We start from the raw sequence: 23,565 nt of genomic DNA, 5'->3' as shown, positions 1-23,565 counted from the left end.
AATGATAAGATTTTGTATGAATCTATAGAAGCAGTAAATATTTAAGTAGGAAAATTTACCCGATGAATATACTTTTTTTAAATTTCAAACAACAATGAAATGAAAAGATAATAAAAAGTCTATAAGGAGAAGGCCTAGATAATTGTGCAAATACAAACCCAATGTCGAATGGAACACAATCTACACCTTCAGCAATGCGAAAGCTTTGGAGGAAGACTGCTCCATCAAGCCCATGACACAATAGGGGTAAAAAAAAGAGAAAAAGATCTTAAAAATTAGTGTTTCAATTTTGTTATTTTACTTCAAATTTGATTTTTTTTTTTTGGATAAAATTGCTAAAATTGAATAAAATTAAAACTAACTTGTGTAATTTTGATAATATTATTTAAATTAAAAAATAAAAAAGAAAATATTGAAATTTATTTCATCATTAAACCTTTAATAAACCTCTTAAATTGCCTGTTTATATTTGAGTTTCTACTCCCTAATTTCTTACTAAAAAAAAAATTCAAAATTAACATTTGGTGTTTAAACTTTCAAATGCATCTGCTAACTCTAAACTGCTGATCTAAATAGATAATGATTTAAAAATTTTCATTAACATATTTTCCGCCATTTTAAGGTTTCACATTGTTTTTGAAGCTCACATTATATTTTAAAAAATTAAAAAAAATATTAATTAACTGGTAGATGTACCCCATTAAAAAAAAAGTCTTTTTAGTATTTTATGAAGAAAAGAAAATAATAATTATTTTATTACATTTTATTTGACGGGGTTTTAATTTTCTTTTGATATTTATTGAAAAAAGTCTCAGTAGTAGGCTCGGAATCCATCTCGCTGGGTGATCTCTTCTGATCCAACGGTGTAGAAATAATGTAAACAAACTCCTCGAAAACACTCTCACACTGGCGACCCACTCGTCAGAGAGACCTCAAAAACGAAGATCCAAACCCTAGCAAGAAAATATAAAGAACGAAGAAGAAGAGAAAGTTCTAAGCTCCGATCATGGCGTTCTCTTCCCGTCTCTTATCCAGATCCAAACAGGTATTTCTAGATCAAGACATCTTTATGCATCATTCATCCCTTATTTCATCAATTCATAAGCTCATTTCCGTTAATTCTTAATCGCTGTTTTCGATTCCTTTATCCTTAGTTTGGTTTCCGAGAAAATGGCTGGTGCACGAGGAAAAATTAGTGGAACTAAAGAAATGCCGAATCCAAGTTAAAATTGGATGCGTTATACAATGTTATCGTGGTTGCTGTTATTTTTGTTTTAAATTAGATACGGAAATGAATCTGGTCGTGTGTATTGGAATTTTCTGGTCTGCACTGATAATTTGGGATTAATATGTACATATGTGAGGGTTTTATGTTATCAACTTTTTATAATGAGTGGCTCTTAACATGGATGTGTTTACTGGTAATTTGGAATTAATTCCGAACTGAATAGGTTTTCATTGGAAATTTGAACTTTGATTGGGTTTTGGAAACAATTGTAATCTCCATTGCTGTCCAATGCTTGGTTACTGAGAAGATTGAATTGGGTCCATGCAATTTTTGTAGTGGTTTTAATGTCTTCTTCACTGCCATTCTTAGGTTAACCAATATGGTAAACGATCCAAAAAATAACTATGATTTATTGGGTATGATGCAACTAGTGTGGTTGATTTCAAATTGAGTTGCAGTTTGAAACCTCAAATAAAAATTCTCATACAAAAACCTGGAAAGAAACACAGTGGTTATAACAACAAAGCAGAGGATGGTTATAAAAATACTTCATTTTAATCTAGGTTGGATAAGATGTTATTGGTACATTGAGAGCCTTTTTCATTAATGTGTTATTATTACTCAAAACAAATTTTGTCATTGTAGGGAAGCACTGTGACTTATGTTTATCATTATGATTTATTTATTTTTATTTTGATTTGGTTCCCCTAATTTTAACATCAATGTCTATGCAGCTTTATGGCAGTCGTACCATTCTGCAACAGGAGCCGCAGCGTGTTATCCCAGTCCGTTACTTTGCCAAAAAAGCTGATCCTCCAGCTCTCAAGGGAGATGGTTAGTAAATGTGAACATGTTATCAGTGTTAATGGGGCTATTGTTAATTGTTATATTATAAAAATGTGTTGTGATATGTTTAAAATTTTGTTTCTTCTGATTGCCGGTAGTTCCCATTGTCTATGTTGGAATCAATGAAATTTAAATGGTTTGCATACGATTTGCACTTGTAAACCATTGTGCAATTGCACAATACCTCATTATTTTATGTTAAAGATTAATTATTCTTAGTTTTGTTTGTATTTTTTTATACTTGTCTTTAATGTATGTTATGAATATCCCTTGCTATTACTAGTGTAACAATTTGGGAACATATATTTTAGTTTGTCATGGTGCATATTTGCGTTTGCATTTGTGCCTAGGCAGTATGGGACCTTCTACAAAGAATGTTTTGTGCTTTCAACCGCACTTCATTTTTCAGAAATGTTTGTGAATTTGTTTTTATTCATTTTTTGGGTTTCATTCAAGTGTTAACCGTTAAGCATGGTTTGTTTGCTTGCTGCACATTTGCATTGTGAGTTAGGTCATGGAAGATAGCTATTTAAGGTGAATGTTATTCTTATTTATTTATTTTGGTTCTTTAAAGATAGCCAACTGACAGGATCTTACTGTAGATGCTGATGTTAAAGATTTATGATGTTGGCCATATGGTAAAATGTATACCTTTATCCTTCAGTGAAAAATTAAGACATGTGGTTGTCTTCATTCTTTGATGGATCTATGATTAATTATTATAACTTTGAATCTTAAATGCATTTTATTCCCAATAAAAGTATGCCTTGATATTTTGATAATTTCCTGATAAATTATTTGCATTTATGCTGGAAAGAGATGCTAAAGAACATCTTTCTGGATGTCAAGAAGAAATTTGAGACAGCCATCGCAATACTTAGGAAGGAGAAGATCACCATAGATCCTGAGGATCCAGCTGCTGTGAATCAATATGCAAAGGTCGTGAAGACAATTAGAGACAAGTAAACGAATCTTTCCCTTAATTTTACCCTTACCCTCACTCTCTTTCACTATGAAAAATTGAAATTAAACTAAAATACATGTTATTTCGTTTCTTGGCTTTCTCCTAAGATATAATATGTTTAGTATCCCTGCACTATGTTTTAATTCTGTAAAATGACAAGGGTATTGATGTGTCTTTTATTGAGTGGAATTATATGAACCCTTTTCTTTTGTTGCTGAACTTGGCATTGCCTGTACTTCCATAGTTTAAATTAATGATGATTTTTCTGGGAAAATGTTGTATTTCCTGCAGGGCTGATTTGTTCTCTGAGTCACAGAGAATAAAATACACCATCGAGACACGAACTAAGGATATTCCAGATGCTCGGACATATTTGTTGACATTGAAGGAAATACGAATTAAGTATGTATTGTTCTTTTCAATTTGTTGCTATCCCGTTCTAGATATTATTGATCTTGCAATGTAGGCTTCATGTCTATGCTCATGTGTTGTAGATGTCTGTTTTACTATGACTAGTTTTTTAGAATGTGCGTTGCACGTTTTTTATACTCGTTACTCGCGATTAAACTTTTTCATATGTAATTTTCTGATAATTTTGTTGTATATGATATAGTATTATTATAATAATAACCAATAGTTAATTAAATTTAGTCTTTCATTAATTCTCAAAATACCAAATTACTATGACTTTATTTTACTTATTAAAGTTTATTTATATTTTTTTAATTTTTATACGTTTATTTTGCTAATTCTAAATAAAATTAGGCTATATTTTTTTAAAACCATCATCTTTGGTTCTACTATTTATATACTTTATTTTTTTTTTGTTATATTATAGTACTATTTATAAATATATATACAGCTTAGGGTTTAACCATCTTCTTATATTATTATTAGCAATTCACATATTAGTTTAGATTTCTTTATTTTTATATCAAATATTTTATAATTTATAATTATTTTAATTATATAAGGATAAATATTAAAATCAAAATTTTTTTTATTATATTATATTATAGTTTAAAATTTTGTATAGGTAATTTTTTACAATGAATTATTAATTATTAAAATAATTTACTGTATAAAATAATTAAATTTATAACATAAAGGCAATATAATATTGTGAATGTAAATAAAAGGAAAAAATTATGTTTTTTTATAGCTTTATTTATGAAAAATAATAGATTAATATAATCCAAATTCATAGTTTCAGCACAAGCTCTATGCCATCACTTCCATTCGTCGCATTAGGATTAGTACTTTAAAACTCCTAGTATTCTATTCATATTTTATTAGAAATTTATGTCAATATCTCCGCCATCTTTTTTGGAGGTAACATATACTTTAGCTTAAAAAATCGACACATTAATTAAACTTAAATAAAAAAATAACTAAAACGAATAATTAAACTCAAATTGAAATACGATTCAAGTTAAACTAAAGTTAAATAATTAAATGTGCATAATTTCAACATAGATATTATGTCAATGCATGCACATAGGTTTTAGTCAAATATTTTATGAAAGTTTTGCATGCATGTTTGGATTCATCTTACAGCTTTTATGTAAATTATAATTTTAGCCAATCCTTTTAATTTCATTAACTTAATCACAAATTGTTAATATTGTTTTCAATTTTACCAATAAATTTAATTTAAAACATTGAAACTAATCAATACTAATAATTCAAATCTTTTCATTCATTATCAATTTTAGTTAATCTATTTAATTTTATTAATTTGTTCAATAATTTTAATATTTTCATTAATTTTAACAAATTTCCTGTTGATAAAAAATATAATAATTAAATAATATATATAATATTGTTATATTAATTTTTAATTCTCTATCTGTCTTTCTCTCTATTTTACTTTTAATTCAAATTAACTTCTAAAATTATAACTATTTGATTAAGTAAGATAATATTTTTATTTAATTTATTTCAGAATAATTGCTAAAATGATAAAAAAAGATTAAAATGATTAACTAATATTAATAATGTAGGCAAATATGTGAATTATTATTATTATTATTATTATTATTATTATTATTATTATTATTATTATTATTATTATTATTATTATTATTTCTTAGTGTCAAATTTATGATAATATATACAAGGATGAGAGAGTGAACTTGGAAACTGAATACTTAACTCAACTCAACTTAGCCTTTATCTCAAAAATTTATTGGGGAACTTGGAAACTAACACAAGTACCTTTAATTTTTCATTTTACTTATAATTTTACAAATTCTAATATTATTCAAATTTTAATTATTGAAATGTTAATTTCCTATAATTACCACTAAAATTTCAAATCTTAAGTGATATTGATAATAATTTAGAAATAAAAGAGTTAACTGAATAAAAGTGCATTAATCTATTAATAATTGAAATTTTAGGGTTTTTGTAATTTTTTATTTTTCACTTATTAATTTCTTATTTTTGTTAATTACTTCTTATAAAATTTATATATAATTGAAGTGTAAGTAGGACTAAGAATTTTAAATTTATATGAATATTAAAATTAATTTAAATAATAAAAATATAATTGTAATTAATTTGGAGAACGAAGGGCATTTTTAGCAAAGTCAATATTCCCCCCTCCCACATTTATATATAGTATAGATAATGAACACTGTTAACAAAATTTCCCCTCCTTTATCACATTTATGATGATAAAAGATGTTCCTCTTGATGGCCTGCCATGTAGATATTTGGTATTAGCCAATTGTTTGCTTTTGTGGTTCCAACACTTTGTTTTGTAGAAAAACCTGCAAGTTATATTCTCCAGCTTGAAATATTGCATTTCCTATTTGTTTATGTAATTCACTTGTATTTTTTTCCCCTGCAGGAGAGGTCTCACTGATGAACTTGGTGCAGAAGCTATGATGATGGATGCTTTGGAGAAAGTTGAAAAGGAAATCAAGAAACCTCTCATGAGGAGCGATAAGAAAGGAATGGCTCTTCTAATGACAGAATTTGACAAAATTAATGGGAAGTAAGAATCATTCAACAATGGAATCTTTATTTTGTTTTTGTGATTATCATATTGTTGTATGATCAGGCTTGCTTGGAACCCATTGAGATTGCTTTATCTTTTATGTAAAACTTATAAATGACCAAGTGGTTGGAGCGAAGATTTTATGGAACTCAATTCTGTGTGGCCATTTGCTTGAAAAAAGGATAGGACTTGTCACTGTAACTATGAACATGATCTGCAATTACCAACTACCAAATTTGTTTGTTCATTATATATAATCTAGAGGTGTTGAGTGCTAGTTCAATGAGTTGGTGTCTCATATTGTATTACATTTTCCTTGTGGTTTCTTGACCATGAATGCTGCTGTTTTAATCAGAGGTATGATGTTGCCGGAATTTAGGTTGCCTTTAATGATGCTTGAATTTTATATCTTTGTTATTTATGTTAACAGGCTTGGAATTCGTAAGGAAGATCTTCCAAAGTATGAAGAAGAGTTAGAACTCAAAATTGCCAAAGCACAATTAGAGGAGTTGAAGAAGGATGCTCTTGAGGCCATGGAAACCCAAAAGAAGAGGTATAACATTGGTGCCTTGTTAATGTGATCTTGCTACTGTCAACCTGTTACTTTTGTAGGCGGCATGGAATCGAGCTGATTTAGGTCCTGTATCGGTATTTGACTGAAAACAAAAAAAAGGTTCCTTACAAAGGTTGTAGAAGATCTTTTATTTATAACCCTGAAATTGAGGTATTAGGTTTTTGGTGCAAGACTGAAGACAGACGTCTTTGGATAAATCAGATTTACGTGATTCTGTTGGGGAAAAATATCAATCTGTAGCTTTGTATGCTTGATTAATGACAGGCAAGAAGTCTACTTCTGTGCAAAGCATAAACATCTCCCTACTTCTCTACCAAGTATTAATGTTCGGAGATCAAACATTGAAAGTGTTATTTATACTTTTCTGAACAATAATCATTGCGATAAAACAGTGTAGAAGAAGTCTGTTGATCTGTTTGGCATTTTAATTTGGGTTTATCATAAAAAAGTTTTAGCCTTTCCCACATTCTATTAATACATGTTTAACTCTTTTCAGGGAGGAATTCAAGGACGAGGCAATGATAGATGTGAAATCTTTGGACATCCGGAACTTCATCTGAGAATGGGCAGTGCTTGTTTACGGCTTTGATTTGATGCTAAACAATTGTCCTGACACGAAGGAGACCACCTGCATAGGAGGTGGGGAGTACATCTGTTTTGCTTGATAATAAAGACCCATGTATTTTGCAGTTACAACTGCAGCAACTCGGTGGATATTAGGCTTTTTTGCCTATTCAATTTAATTGAAATGAAGAGCTGGAAATATGTTGTCACTTCTGCTGTGAAATGATATTTCAGGGAGTTCTCTCCAACATTTTCTATTCGGGAACCTAGTGGTATTATTTTCATACCCCCAACACTTTGTCCTGCTGTTTTTTGGCTGATTCTCTTTTCCTGCATGTTTGCTTCTCAGTGTTGACTCTCAATTTCTTGTCCCAATTGCTGTTAGAAAAGCAAGTTGGATTTATTGTGAGACTTGGCCTATGAAGAGTAAGACATTTTGTGCTGGATGGCCGTTTTGAATTGCGTTAGCTGATGATAATCCAGGGCTGAGCATATGTGGACCGAGACCGAAACCAAAAAACTGGAATGCAATTTATAGTGGACCGAACTGAATCAATGTTAAGAGACTAACTGAATCAAATCAAATTGAAATAAATTGATCTCAGCTTGGTCAATCAATTATTTCAATTTGCATTGTATCTGTCCCCCCGATAATCTCACTTTCTGCGTTGTGTTCTGAGAGTTCAAATTGTGGCTCAAAGAAACCTTGGTTGGTATCAATATTCATCATGCAACATTCATACCCAATTAATCAATAATAAAAAAATGCGTAGGCGAAATCCACAACACAAGCGCTGCAAATTTTTAACAAAATTTCTTAAAATCAACAATAAATTTTCTCATTTATACACAGCACAGGTAGTACAAACCCGAACAAATAAACCCACTCAATTAATAATCAAATGAATCCATTTCAATTACTTTGGGTTTGCTAAGAATAACATCGAGGGGAAGGTTTTCTTTTATATCTGAGATGGACTAAGCTAAGGATGGCAATTGTTTGGATTTTTTTGGGTTTAAATTTAAGTAGTATACAATCGAATTTTGTATGGATTTAGATGGTATACAACTGAGCTTGAGATGAATTTAAATTTTGCATATTGAATATATGTTATCAAAATTCAGTTATATAAATACTTAATTAAATGTAAAATGTATTTTTTATAATAATATTCATAATTTTTATATATTTTATTTTATTAAATTATTTTGTTTTATTAAAATAGAATTTAAATATTTTATAAAATTATTTAATTTAATAATTATAAGTTATTAATAAAAAAATAATTTTTTATATAAATTATCAATTAAAATTTATAAAATTAAACGAGTTAGGTACTTTTTCTTTTGCGTCCAATTCAATAATCGAGAATAAATTTTAATCTAGCTTGAATGATGTCATTTTCACATATACTTTATTTGTTACCTTCCCAAGGTCAAGCATGATTTCCTATTAAATAACGTTTATCTCTATTAATTTTTGCTTGATAAAACCCATTTAAAATACACAAAAATTTATTTCTCTCTCAAATTTATTAAACAACTTAAATAATTGTTAGACCCAATTTTAGGGGCTAAAAGCAGGCTGTTATCTTTATTACACAAATGGCATAATTTATAACCAGTGTATTTTCTCTTCTGTTTAAAAGACTTTTCATATCATTTTATTGACTCTTGCAATTCAAAGTATGACTATTATAGTCACAACATGATTATCAATGATTTAATAATATATTGATAAACATGTTGTGACTAATCATACTATTATATTATAGTATGACTATTATTATCATATTGATAAATATGTTGATATTAATTTTAAGTAAAAAATTATTCATGCATAACTTAATAAAATTATTATCAACATGTTGTGTCCATAATGGTTTAAATATGACTTTTATTAATAGTTAAACATTAATATTATAGTTATATCATTTTTATTAAAATTCAAATTATTAATTAAATATTATTTCTATTTTGATTTTAATTAATTTGGAGCAATTAAAAATTGAAAAAAGAAAAATATAAATTAGTCTCTAAGTTGTGTAAAAAATCACAAGTCAGTCCTTATTTTTTTTCATAAGCAACAATTTAGTTTTTAAAATTTAATTTCGTTAATAAATTAATTTCTGAAATTCAAATTTATTTTATATTGAAATAATCATATATTTTATAAAAAGATTATAAAAAATATTTTATTTATAGTATTATTTTTCAATAAAAATAATTATAAAAATTCTTTTAATATATTTTTTCGAAAAAATTATACAAAATAGTTTATTTTTATATAATGTAATATAATTTACTTTGAAAATACATAATCATACATAAATTATTTAAAATTATAATTTATTCATAATTTATATATATTCTAAAAATTATATTTTAAATTAAATTTTCATTTAAATTAATTGTTTGAAAAATTAAATAATTTGGTTGAAATGAAAATTTAACTTAAAATATAATATTTTGAGTATATTTATACAATATAAATAAATTATAATTTTAAATGTAATATCAAAATAAATTATATAAAAATAAAATTTTTTGCAAGTTTTTTTCTTGAAAATCATTGTTCAAAGAATTTTTATAATTATTATTGAAAAAATACTATAAGTAAAATAATTATTTTTATAAAATTATAGATCATAATATAAAAAAATTAATGAATTTAGTAAAACATATTATTTGTTATTAACTATTTTTACTATTTAAAAACATTTATTATTTAATTATCTATTTTTAGTATTTTATATTTAAATAATTATAATTATAAAAATATTTAGTATTTATAAAATATATAATTATCTAAATATGAAATAAATAATTATTTAAATATAAAATTAAATATATTGTTTTAGAAATTAAATTATTCTAAATGGAAAAGAAATTAACGAGACTTATTAAATGAGGGATTAATTTGTAAATGACCAAAAGAAAGAATTGTATGTACTGGTAAGCGGTAAGGAAATGCTAAACCCCTATGATTTGTATCGGGGGTTTTGAGTTTGGAAAGTGGTTCTCTTCCAACCTTTTTACGATCGGCGGCAACCAATCAAGAATCTAGTCCGAAATGGGTTCAATCGCAACATTCTCTCTGTACTGTCAGTTACGTGTTGACAACCCCAAATTCCCAAAACATAGTCTTCCCATTTCATCAAAGCCTCAAATCTGCGTTCAGAGACTACACCAACTCCCATTTAATCAAGCTAAACTTCACATTTCCTCTATACTCCCTTTATCACCCATTCCTCACGTACCCACTTCAAATCTCTCGAAAAGGAACGATTTCCTGGCTAAATTTTTGTGTGAGAAACTACTTGCTTCCCTGGTTGGGGCATTTATTTTCATTGGTTCTTTCGGTTTAAATACTAAGCCGAGTTTGGCACTACCTTCTCAAACGACTGAATCGAGTGCAAAAATAGAGGAAAAGAAGGATACCCAGAAAAGTGAAGATGAGATGTATGAAGAAATTTTGAAGGGGGAACCAAGGAATGTCGAGGCGTTGAAGGTGCTTGTGTATGGGATGATAAGGAGAGGAAAGACTAAGGAAGCTTTGAAGTATGTGGACAGATTGATTAATATTGAGCCGGAGGAAGTAGAATGGAGGCTTTTGGAGGCACTATGTTATGAGATGCTGGGGCAATTGAGTAAGGCTAAAAGGTTGTTCAAAGAAATCTTGGAAGAGAGGCCTCTTCTGCTTAGGGCTTTGCATGTATGATTCTTGACCTATTATTCTTGATTACAGATTATTCTACTGTTCAACGTTTCCAAATCAAGAAATGTAATATTATGTGCTGAAAATTGATGTTGTGTGTGCTTGCGATGTGATATTGTATGCATAATAGAACACAAGAGGACCATTTAGATAATATAGACCAACATGTAAACTTTTTTTCAAGCTATATGATTTAAGTGATTTCTTTCGGATATGGAAATCACAGTTTATTGAGGCTAACTAATTTTTGAGTCAGATTATCTGAGGACGAATACTTTAATCAGGAGGCAATTGCTTCATATAGGTGCTACTATATACTTTATTTTGAAAGGTATAAATATCTGTACAGTCATTTCTATAGTTGGTCTTATAACGTATCTTCTTAAATTTACTAAAAGATAGTTCAATGGGTTCTCTGTGGAAATACTGTAGATAAGTTCATTTATGAAGTACATTGATGCTTTTTTCTTCATTACATTTTCTTTTTCTGATTTGTAATTACATTAGTTGCTCAGTAGATACATTTTGGCTGGAAGGGTGCACAATTTTCTTCATTGAAATGAGGAAGTTAATAGATTGGAAATGTTATTCTGGGTTTAGGTTATAAGACTGATTTTTCTGGTGACTATAAGATGTGCCATTTCTAATTTCTAACCATCCTGGAATCAGGGAGCACCTGCAATATTCAAGGTTCGCATCAACAATTTTCCCTTTTTTTGTTGTGACTTATGACTTCAGCATTACTGGTAGGCATTTGTATTGAGTTACATGACAAGCAATCAAATTTCATAGTAAACTGCTTACTGGTTGTAGTTTCTTGTGTTAGGATTCTGTCACATATCATTGTGTAACAAGATTTTCTTTTAATTAGCATTCCTTTTGTAGGCATATCTTGCACGCTACTGGCTAGCTTAAGTTTTTGCTACTCTTTTTAACCATAATTATTTCAAGTTTTAGGTTATTGACTCAAAAAAAAAAAAAAAAAAAAAATCCTTTAGGTACCAGACTATTTATACTTACTCAACAGCCACAACAAGGTGGTTGGACAGAGCAACCGCCCTTACACAAGGGAGAAAGAATATTTCGCAAGACGGAGAGAAAGCTGAGAGAGGAGCTGAAGAGAAAAAGAGGAAGCAATAGGAATAAGATGAAAAGGTTTGGGGAAGGGTACGTAGCTAAATTTATTTGTTTTTAACTGGTAAATAGCAGGTTAAAAGGATTTTTCGTTTGAGCAAAAAAAAATTTTGGAGTTTTTTTTTTTTGGTAACAAATTAAAGTTAAATGATGAAAATGAAACAACTTTCAAAACTGAGGGATGATAGATAAAAATTTCTCTCCCTTCCTTCCAATTCAAGTGGAGCAAACTTATTTTCGGCCTCAACTTCGATAGCAAATGAGGTAGAACCCACAACAATCAAGATTAAGACGACTAACTTCATATGATCAAACTAGTTTGAAATTTACTGCACAAAGTTAGATTCTAATGTTAATAATTATTGTATGATGAGCATAATAAAATTATGTTATTACAACAACCATGGTAATACAATATTAATTAATTGCTAATAATAAATATAATACATATATAAATATAATTAAACGTAACAAAAAAAATTTATCTCAATGATGTTAGAATTGTCTCCAAAGTTGTGAGATCTTGAATTTGAGTTTAATCGAAATCAATTGTACAAAATCAAGGAATTACCTTTTGCTTTGTTAGTCTCAAGCAACTTGTTGTGGCTGTTGAGTGAGTCTAACTATCTGGTACTTAAAAGGATTTTTTATCTTGAAAGTTGCTCCAGGATTGAAGCGTGATTTGTTTTGTAACATAATTATTCATGATTTTCCAGTTCATGAAGCCTTGCAGCACCTTGCCTATATAATTTTGTAATAAATTGAGTATTCACTTACCATCACAGTTCTTTGTTAATATACACCACCTTTTTCATTTTTAGGCCTTTTCTTTTCATTTGAATGAGAAATCATAGTGACTTTCTGTTTTGTACAGGGTCTGGCAATGGTAATGCACAAAAACCTTGAAGGTCCAGCTGTCTTTGAGATGCTGAATAAGGCTCTAGAAATTGCTTGTCGTGAAAAAAGAGTGACTGAGGAGAGAAACATCAGAATTCTAATTGCACAAATGCATGTGGTGAAGGTGAGTTCTAGCAGTCTATATCTGCTCAAATGCCAAATGCATCAATTTATAACCATTTGTTATTGTCTTCATATTTATTTAGCTAGCATTAATGCTTGCTTAGGATTAGAAATATTGAATCACTGAGAAGTGAAATTAAACTAGACAAGAATAGGATAAAAACTTTGCTTTGGGACCTAGGATAAATGTTTAATTTGATTAATTTAATGTTTCTCATCTTTAATTAGTGAATACTTTTATACGCAGGGGCAACTGGAGGAGGGTTTGAAAAAATTTCAAGATCTGGTCAATGAGAATCCTCGAGATTTTCGGCCTTATCTTTGCCAGGTAACTTTGCTTCCATTCTGTTAGGATTAGGATAGAGTTTAGTTAGATTAGGTTTATTAGATAAGCAAGTTGTTACATTCAGTTACTGTTTGACTGAAATATATGGGAGACAGTAGTTGTAAGTTGTAACTTTCATGCATTCAAGAAAAGAAACTCTCACTAGCTCAATCTCTCTCTATGTTCTCTATTCTTTCTTCTCTACTTCTTCCTTGATTCTTTCCTCCTCTCTCTCAGCTTCTGTTAGATCCATGAACAAGGGATCTAACACATTGTGGCTATCAATGTTGGTAACTCATAACGTTAACATAATTTGATCCTTTTGGTTTTCTGTAAGGTCAAAAGTCTGGATGGCCATGAATTTTTTATTTTTATTTTTAATTTTTTTTACATTACAATTCTAACTTATTTGTTTATTGAAATACACTGCCTTCATCTTTGGTCAAATTTTGTGGGTACCTAGTTCTCTGTAACATGTGATTGAATAGCATATTCTGGTGAGGTTTTATGAAGAGACACTTTCCCTTCTACTTCTGGCCAAGCATCACTGAGGTGTTACTATATTTTTAGTACATTTAGAAATTATTGCAAGAATTCTATCTTGGCTTAATTCTCTCCAGACCCATAGGTCCATACCATATGTATTTCTGTGCATAATGCCTGTGGCAGCAAGCTAAAGGTATCCTGCTTCATCAATGGTCTTTGGCAAGAAATTTCCTTGGTGTTGGTGAATTAGGAATGGAGATTCTTTATTACTAATTGAAATAAATTCTATTTACTTTTGAGATCTTTACTATGTGAGCTTAATTCTTTTTATGCGTTTAACTCATTCTTTGAACTTTTTTAGTAAACAGTAGTAGTAGTTGCCATTGCTGATGTGGTAATTCACATGGGATATGTGGAACTGGTTCTGCCCTGTGTCTTTAAAAGAACAGTAAAGTTTAATGTGAAAATAAGAGAACAAGCATTGTGGAAAGGCTTAATATCCAAGAACAATGTTGATTAAGTACTATGTACTGATTTCAGTTAACTAGACACAGCTGAACCTTCTGGTTAAAAAAAAAAAAAAGAAAAAAGACAGCTGAATCTTAGAGAATTAATACTTTTAATTACTGGAATATGTGGCAGGGAATAATTTACAGTCTATTGGATAGAAAAAAGGAAGCTGCAGAACAGTTTGAGACATATCATAGTCTTGTGCCTGATGAATTTCCACAAAGAGGATTTCTTGATGATGTTGTGTTGGCAGCGAAAACTGAGTCTCAGGAACGGTTTCAAAAGGAGTTTGTAACTGAATTCTCATACAGGAAGTGAAGCAACAGCTCCTCTGATGTTGTGCTGCAGTGATTAATGTTTTTTAGCTGGAAGGATGCTTTTCATTGTAAATATAATTTATTGGGATGAGCAACTTCTGGGACTGATTACAGTTTGATCTTAAGACATCAATCCTGGAGACGACAGTATATTGAGCCAAAGCTCGTTGGTTTTACTGTATAATTTTTAATAGCAATATACGTATAAAAACATTTAGGCTTGGTATGGTCAGAATTTGGGATTGACTTTCAATTTCTTTGAAGTTAATGCATAGCAGTGATCTATTGTAATCAACTGATGCAAAGCAGAATCCCCGTTTCCCAGTTGGGTTATTTTGGATGAGAATGGTACAATTGGGCGAAGTGTTTTAAGGCTCTCTACAATGTCAATTGTGATATTTTCTAGAACGACAATAATTTATAGGTTAAATACATTATCAGATATCTGTATTATTCAATTTTTACCTATCACACACTTAAATTAATTTAAGTTGGGACTTAATAGACACCCAAATTTAAAAAAATCATTATAATTAAACACAAAATCTTACAGTGAAGAAAATGTGTCAAACACGCCCATGACATGTCAATTGACTGCCAAATGACAAAAACTTAATGGTCATCCTAATTGATACTAGTTCCAGCTAGTCAACTGGTCTCCAAGTTTATCACCTCTCTCTCTCTCTCTCTCTCATTTCTTCACTATTCGACACTATTCCTGGTTTCTTGGGCTTCACCGGCATGTGCTGGTCCTGCAGGTGGCCTCGTCGCGAGTAAAGCGGTGTTTCGTGGCAGCTGTTGAACAAAACAAAGAAAGGGGTGGGGGTCGGGAAATAGGAAAATGGATTTAGGGGGCCTCAAATCCATAGTCAATCAAGCTACCCGCTTGCCCCAACGTAAGCTTGGTTTAGAGAACAATAGATGTGGATCAGAAGAGCTTTTATTTATCTATTTTTTTTATGTATTATCAAAACAAGAAGTCAAAATAGTTGCAGACTAAGGTAGAAATACAATTGTCTTTCGATTTCTATGACATACATCTCTTTATTCGTATGAATAAAGCTAGTTGTCTCTGTATGTTTTCTTGTTCTTTGTTCAAATCAACAATAAGAGGATCAATGGGCAGTATGCAGTTTGAAGACACTGCATCTACTGCTGAAGCAGCTGCAGAATTCGCTAAGCAAGTAATTGCAGTAGCACAGGCCACAGCTTTTTTTTTATTACCTCATTGGTTGATTTTTTTTTCCCTTCAATCTCTTCCTAATGTACTCTAATCTAAGTTATTATTTAATTAATTCTGAAATCCAAAATTCATTATCATTCATTCGTCCACAACATTTAGATAGTTTATTAGTTATTTCTTGTGTATATATGAGAACTAATTCTTTGTTTTATTCATCTTTTGAAGAAGCTATATAAGGAACATTATATAAGGACAAATTTTAGCTAAATAGTGTAAAGAAGAGGCTAGCTACATGCTTTGATGAGGGATATTAGAGGAACTGAAAGTGAGCCATCTATGATTCCGTTGGCTACCCATTGATTTGCTGCTTTAGTATAATGTACACCATTCCAGCTGATGTATTTCGAAGGATCATTGCAAGAGCCCCCATAAACATTATTTCCATCCGCTAATTCTATTCTCTTCCCACATTTGACTCTATAATCCTCATAGTGCCCACAATAGTAAAACAAGGAATTATCAAAACCTGCAGTCCATTAACATATAATAAAGTCAGTAATCGGCTTAGTTTGAATTAAGCCAACCTAATTGGTAATCTATCATACATTAGAAGAGGGATTAGAATGATACATATTGTTGATAAGGATAAACAATTACCATATTTCTTTGCTTTGCTAATAAGGGAATTTTTAGTTGTATAAATATCAACAACAATAAGCACTGCATCAAAGAGTTGAGACCTTAGTTTGGAAACCTTTTCCTTAAGCTGATTCACCTAAATCATTTCAAATAACTCAAGCATGTGAAAACCATAAAAGGTTCCTTTAGAAGCATGATATATAACAGAAGCAAAGATTACCTCTATGGCTAGAGCAAACTGATTGATTAGACTGGGGATGGATTCCACCACTTTCTCCTCATCTATCATGTATGTAAGCCCAAAATGAAGATCATTTTGTCTACAATACAAAATGAAGTCCTTGTGGCACTCGAGTGATAGCTAGCAAGTCGACACATGTGAAAGGGACCTGGGTTTGGGTTTCACATCCACTTTTGGGTCGAACGAAAACACCAATTGCGGCAAGCCTAGAACCAAGGTGGCACCGCGGATAAGAATGACTTCGTTTGTCACAGTGGATCACAAGTAAATTATGCTTAGTACTTTTTTTTTCTCTCTCTTTTATTTAATAATCTAAGGTAAGAAGGTGAAGGAGAAGATCTTATCTGCACGTAAAAGGAAGAAGTATGGAGCTCGGTGAGAAAGCATTTGTCGTTTTTAAAGAAGATTGCCACGTAGACCTCAGATTTCTTTCTTACTTGGTTCTCCTCGTGTGATATCACACTCTACGGTAACTGTATAATTTTGTGTTTAGTTGCAGTGATTTTTTAAGTTCATGTGTCTATTAGGTCCGAATCTTAGTTCAGGTACACGATAGGCAACAATTGAATAGTATAGGTGTGTGAAAATGTATTTGGCCATAATTTATTTTTAGAAAGAGCAAGAAGATTACCAAGATGAGAGAATATTGAAAGGGGAATGGGAATATTGTGAATTGTATTTCTTATATCAATAAATTGTATTTGACTATATAAAAAATATATTGGAATGGGAATATTTTAATAGGAGACATTTCATTCCGATTCTATGTTTGATTCAAAGTGACCAAATGTGACACTTGTAATTTAATCATATTGTGTTTGCAGGCGAAATGGTTGAAATGCGTTGATGAAGGGTATCAAATCCATTTATTCCATATCAATTTAATGATTAAACTAAGTATTTGCAAAGGAAATTGAGCCATGCATTTATATTGCAGACATTTGCCATTTGGAATCAAGAATCTCTTCTCCCACACTTGCTTTATATAATATCTATAGAAAATCTAGATCAATTACCAAAAATATTAAACCTCTCATTTCCTCGAAAAGATCAGTTGCGAAAGAATATGTTCAAACTTTTGGACTAAATCAGTGCACTATTTATGCCACTAGGACGGAACAACATGTGACCCTAAAGGTTACTAATGACCTTATCCCACAATGTAGACAATAAGGGTATGCCTAGTTACACTTTGGATTTATATATCTACTCTTGTCTCTACACTTGTGACCACATGTAATACCCCTCACCTAGGGTAGCCAAAGTCCATACTTGGAGAAAAAATATTTTTTGAAGTCCCTAAGGGAAGAAAGTCCAGAGGAAGTAGGGTGTTGGGAAAGAGACAAGAAAAAAAAAGGAATTAACTTGTAAAACCCTATCCAAACATCTTTGGCTATTGAAGTTTACAAGTTCAGTCACTGAAGTTACTCTGGGCAAAATATAAAACCTTAAAGGTTGGGAACCTCACTGCTCTCTCCATCTCTCTCCTCTTTCCTCCTCTCTTCTTCTATTGCCTCTCCCTTCTAGCCTTAAAACTTTGTAACCTAACTCTCATATGAATGAGAATCAATCTAAACCTCTCAAAAGGGTGAAGAACACCATTTTCTCTCCTCTATCATGTGGTTTGGAGAAGAAATGGGAGAAACTCCTCCCTTTGGAAACCCTAGCTATGAGAGATAAGCTTCATTTTCCTTCTTAGTTTATTTAAAGGTTCTAGGGTAACATTTTATAGAAGAAGTGATTTAGATTTGGTTTAAGGTTGTTTTAGGATTTAGTGTATAGTTATGAGATTTGAGTTTAAATCTAAACATTTAAGTTAATAAAGAATGTTTCTAGTTGTTTAAAGCTTAAAATGATATAATGGACCTAGAATGAGAACCTTATGACTTTGATGTTAGGATTTAAGGGTTTAAACCCTAAAATTTTGCATTGTGGATGGATTATGAGAACTCTTATGGGCTGAGGACAGGGGAAGCGATCCCCACCCCCGACCCACCCCATTGTAATTCCTATAAATCCTTTTAAATAAATGTTTTCTTATGTCTACACATGCATCCATGCATCATGATATATGTTATTAGTTACAAGTTGCATCCCTAGGATTATCTATATAAACGTATATTTTATATTCACGAACATGTTGCACAATTACTTGTGTTTTGTTGGTGATTCATGTATGACCCGCTTGTCACACCCTACCCATCTGTAAGGCATAACATGATCCCGTAGTATACCTAATGAATTACCAACTCCGTCTACTGATAACCCATTAAATACACTACAAGGGATTTTAAAAACTTTTCTTACTTCTTTTACAGTGGTGAGCACTATTTACAGGTGTTAAAAACCTTTTTGAACTGAAGTGATAGAACTAACACATTTGAATTATTTGGAATTTCTGTAAAAATTTTGGCAGAGTGCCCTTTGTATTTTGGATAAAACAGTTCTTCAGAAAACCTGTAAAAAGCACTTCAATATTTTTCCAAATCTCAACTCCAACATGTTCTCAACACAACATTTTTCTCAACTCAAATCCACAGTAATTTTTTTCAAAGACTGAGATAAAAGAAATATAATACAATTTTTACAAGTCAAAATAACTCATAATTTACTTTACAATGTCAATGTACAATTTTAATTTACAACTGCTCAAAACCAAAAACAATATGTACATACAGTGGTCATACATTACAGTACAAATTGCAAAATGTTGGTATACTCATTATACCCGGAAATCTCTAGCTGGAGGTACTAGCAGCCTAGTCTGCTGCCCTGTCTGTCTGTCTACTGCAAAGGCAATAAAAGCTATCAATGATACAATGTCTCAGTTTTGCACAACATTAACCAAATACAATTTAAATCACAATTCATAAATCATATAAATAGTGGATACTTAAAACCATAGTTAATTTCAAGACAGTAATTGTCAATAAGAATTTAAACTCCATTTCTCAATATCACAATAAATTTTAATAAGTCAGATCATGGTTGAATTCAAAAGACCGTATATGTCGATAAGAGTTTAAATTCATTTCACAATCTCACAATACATATCGATAAATCACACACAGCTTAAATCATGTTCCAAGGTTCAATTCGTCCCAAAAGCCGATGGCTAATGAGGTATTCAATTCGTCCCAAAAGTTGATGACTAATGAGGAATAACATAGCTAGCTAGCAAAAATATGAGTACTCATCCAATTCGTCCTCAACAGGCACACACCTCAACACTTCAGCCAGAGAGGGAATTCAATTCGTCCCACTAGATAAGCTAGTGAGGAATACAATCAATATACATGATAGCTGTGGTTTCAAACCATTTACAGTGCTTTTCAATCAATAAGTATACATCAAATATCATTCAAACAATTTTTCACAGTTTCACAATTTAAAACAATAATATACAAATATTCAAAATTTATTTCAATTGAAAATAATTCAAAAGAAATAGCTGTTGTGCACAAACCTCTGATGACTGTCTCCTGGTTTGGACTCAGTGTTTCCTTCCCTTTCCCTGAGTCTTTACTAACTGAGAAACACAATTTAAAGTGTTTCAGTACTAAATTAAACTGTCTCTATTGATAATGCTTGATAAGTAATTCACTGAAAGTTATTATTTGCTTAATCACCTAATATATCGACCCTCAATGCATTCTAGGTAAAGTAGGTTTTAACGTTACTAATATGTCACATTCGATAGTCTTTTAGGGTTGGTACATGTTACCAAATTCATTTCCGTGTATACTGCATTTTCTTGCGATTTGCTGGATTCTGGGATACTAGTTTGACATAGCCGGATGACCTAGTTCCCTCGGTTTTTGGGTTTCGGTCAAAACTACAAACTTGTAGATCTATGTCTTATGAAACGTGGGGCAAAATTTTAGGTCATTCTGAGTTATGTAGACCAAGTTATGGTCATTTTACTATTGCTGGTCAAATGGCATCAATTTAGATCATTTTAGGTCAATTTTGGTCAACTTTGGTTCGGCCAGTTTTTGGACCTGAACTTGTGCAAGCTGTTTGACTTGCTTATGATCATTTCTGGGCTTTGGTGTCTTCATAAGACTTGTAGATATGGGTCTTAACTATTCATGGTTAAAATTTCAGGTTAATTGGACCTGTTTTGAGTGAGTTATGGCCTAAACAATAACTGCTGCCCAAATGGTCAGTTTTCAGGCCTCACTTGTACTTAATCCGGATTTGGTCATTTTTCAAGCTACCTTGCAAACAGAATTTTGGTATGTTTCCTTCATGAAAGTTGGCACATTTTGTGCCTAGTTTCACCTCCAATTGGTCTCATACCAATTGGAGTTACATATTTAGAGTTATAGGCTGAAATGCATACTGTCCTTAATTACATTGCTTATACATCTATCCATTACACATTTACCTTGCTACAAATCCACCTCTCAACCCCATTCTGTTTTGGTACATTACCAAAACCATTTACCACTTCACATAAAAATCATTTTGGGCAGAATAAATGAGGAAGATAATGTTTGAGTGGGAGTAATCTGCCCACTTATGATTAAATTTAATCCATATTATAATTCTTAGTGGTCCACTTACTCAAATTAATCATATAATAAGCTTAACTCCCATTTATTCCACATTAAACCCTTCATTTTTGCTATTTACTTTAGGTACCACCAATTTAATTTTTCATTATATTTTTCAAGTGTAATATTATTTATTTTTAATGGACATTTAGGTCAAAAGACACTTCGGGATGTCAAATGACCATAATGCCCCTGTTCGGGTTGCATTCCCAATTTTTCGGTAACACCGGGTTTTATCTATTTTTCTATTTCTCACTTTTCTTTGTACTAATTATTTAATTTTTTTTTGATATTTCTAATGATATTTATACTTCAATTGATGTCTCTTTAAGTCCTAAAAATATTTTCCGTGGTTCCATGATCTAGGAGCTAGTCAACGGTCCACGCCGTGACTTCCGGCAAGATCACCCATCGCTAGGGTTCTTGGCTCGCTTAACTTGGTTACATTTCTTTGCTATTATTTTTCCTTTGTTTTTCTTGTATTTTCTTTTCTTGTATTTCATTATTTTATGTCTCCTCACTCATATCGAAGTGTAGTTCTAGGCATCCTAGCTGTCCAGATAACACTGGCCACCAAAACAGTAGAACGCACTACCGAACATAGGGGTGTTATAATTCTCCCCCCCATAAATAAATTTCGTCTCGAAATTTTACCTGGCATTAGTCTCTGAACAGCTGTGGGTGCTGTCTCCTCATATCCTCTTCACGTTCCCAAGTAGTTTCCTGGCATGAATGATGGTTCCACAGCACTTTAACCAGGTGTATTTGTTTGTTCCTCAGCTGCTTCACCTCATAAGCCAGAATTTTTATGGGTTCTTTCTCATATGAGAGGTCTGGATTTACCTCAATCTCTTCAACTGATAGTACATGAGATGGGTCAGATCTGTACCTCCTTAACATGGACACATGGAAGACACTGTGTATCCTTGCTAGCTCTGGAGGTAATGCCAACCGGTATGCCAAAGGACCCACTCTTTCCAGAACCTCATATGGTCCGATGAAACGAGGACTCAGTTTCCCCTTTCTGCCAAATCTCATAATCCTCTTCCAAGGAGAAACTTTGAGGAATACCTTATCACCCACTGCATATTCAATATCTCTTCTTTTCAAATCAACATAGGACTTCTGACGGTCTGATGCAGCCTTGAGTCTATCTCTAATTAATCTGATCTTTTCCTCTGTCTGCTGAACAATTTCTGGCCCAATCATCTTCCTTTCACCTACTTCATCCCAACATAAGGGAGTTCTGCACTTTCTGCCATACAAAGCTTCATATGGAGGCATCCCAATGCTTGATTGGTAGCTGTTGTTATAAGCAAACTCAATCAAAGGCAAGTGTGTATCCCAACTACCTTCAAATTCAATCACACAAGCCCGTAGCATATCCTCCAATATCTGAATAACCCTCTCGGGTGGCCATGCATGCGTGGGTGGAATGTTGTGCTGAAGTTCAATCTAGTTCCTAGGGCTCTCTGAAGACTACCCCAGAATCTAGAAGTGAACCTAGGATCTCTGTCAGATACAATTGATACTGGCACTCCATGCAATTTTACAATCTCATATATGTACAATCTGGCCAATCTTTCCAGGCTATAGTCCATCCAAACTGGCAAAAAGTGAGCAGACTTGGTCAATCTGTCAACTATAACCCATACTGCATCATGACTACTCTGTGTCCTTGGAAGTCCTGTAACAAAATCCATAGTTATTCGTTCCCATTTCCACTCTAAATCGACAAAGGATGTAACAAACTAGCTGGAACTTGATGTTCTGCCTTTACTTGCTGACAAGTTAGGCATTTGGAAACAAATTCAGCTATATCTCTCTTCATACCCATCCACCAGTAATGCTCTTTCAGCCCTCTGTACATTTTAGTTCCACCAGGGTGCATAGCAAATGGAGACTCATGTGCTTCCTTCTTAATGATCTGTCTCAATTCAGCATCATTAGGAACGCACATTCTGCCCTAATGTAGCAATAAACCATCATCTCTCATAGAGAATTCAGGTTTCTTGCCCTGTTGGACTTCTTTCGGTAACCGATATTTTTCATCACTCGAGCACCATTACGATATGATCAATCAACACTAGCTGTACATGCCATGCAACTACTGTCTGTCCCTCATCATCAATCTCTAAACTGGCATGTTGTGCTTTCAATTCACATACCATGGACAAAGGAGAAACTCTGAGACTTGCCATAGTCTTGCGACTTAAGGCGTCAGCCACCACATTTGCTTTCCCTGACTGATAG

General features: G+C 31.7%; 2 protein-coding genes across 3 annotated transcripts; both read left to right on the top strand.

Annotated features, from left to right (window-relative positions):
• The first annotated feature begins 796 nt into the window (after positions 1 to 796).
• LOC110662459 (probable ATP synthase 24 kDa subunit, mitochondrial) lies at positions 797 to 7,647 on the top strand. Its single transcript, XM_021821427.2, has 7 exons — positions 797 to 1,045; positions 1,963 to 2,062; positions 2,892 to 3,036; positions 3,330 to 3,440; positions 5,893 to 6,039; positions 6,473 to 6,595; positions 7,113 to 7,647. The coding sequence occupies exons 1-7, from the start codon at positions 1,007 to 1,009 to the stop codon at positions 7,174 to 7,176; spliced, it is 729 nt and encodes a 242-aa protein (XP_021677119.2). The 5' UTR covers positions 797 to 1,006; the 3' UTR covers positions 7,177 to 7,647.
• A 2,494-nt stretch (positions 7,648 to 10,141) lies between these two features.
• On the top strand, positions 10,142 to 14,985 carry LOC110662460 (protein SLOW GREEN 1, chloroplastic). Of its 2 annotated transcripts, XM_058154257.1 has the most exons (5): positions 10,142 to 10,895; positions 11,568 to 11,588; positions 12,907 to 13,053; positions 13,300 to 13,380; positions 14,506 to 14,985. In XM_058154257.1, exons 1-5 carry the CDS (start codon positions 10,254 to 10,256, stop codon positions 14,689 to 14,691), a joined length of 1,077 nt encoding a protein of 358 aa, XP_058010240.1. In that variant the 5' UTR covers positions 10,142 to 10,253; the 3' UTR covers positions 14,692 to 14,985. The 2 variants fall into 2 exon arrangements, with proteins under 2 accessions (XP_058010240.1, XP_021677120.2); XM_021821428.2 differs by lacking the exon at positions 11,568 to 11,588 and having other exon boundaries at positions 10,144 to 10,895.
• The last annotated feature ends 8,580 nt before the right edge of the window (positions 14,986 to 23,565 follow it).

This window comes from Hevea brasiliensis, chromosome 10 (assembly GCF_030052815.1).
Source record: "Hevea brasiliensis isolate MT/VB/25A 57/8 chromosome 10, ASM3005281v1, whole genome shotgun sequence".
Lineage (NCBI taxonomy): Eukaryota > Viridiplantae > Streptophyta > Magnoliopsida > Malpighiales > Euphorbiaceae > Hevea > Hevea brasiliensis.
This window is presented reverse-complemented; position numbering and strand designations above follow the sequence as displayed.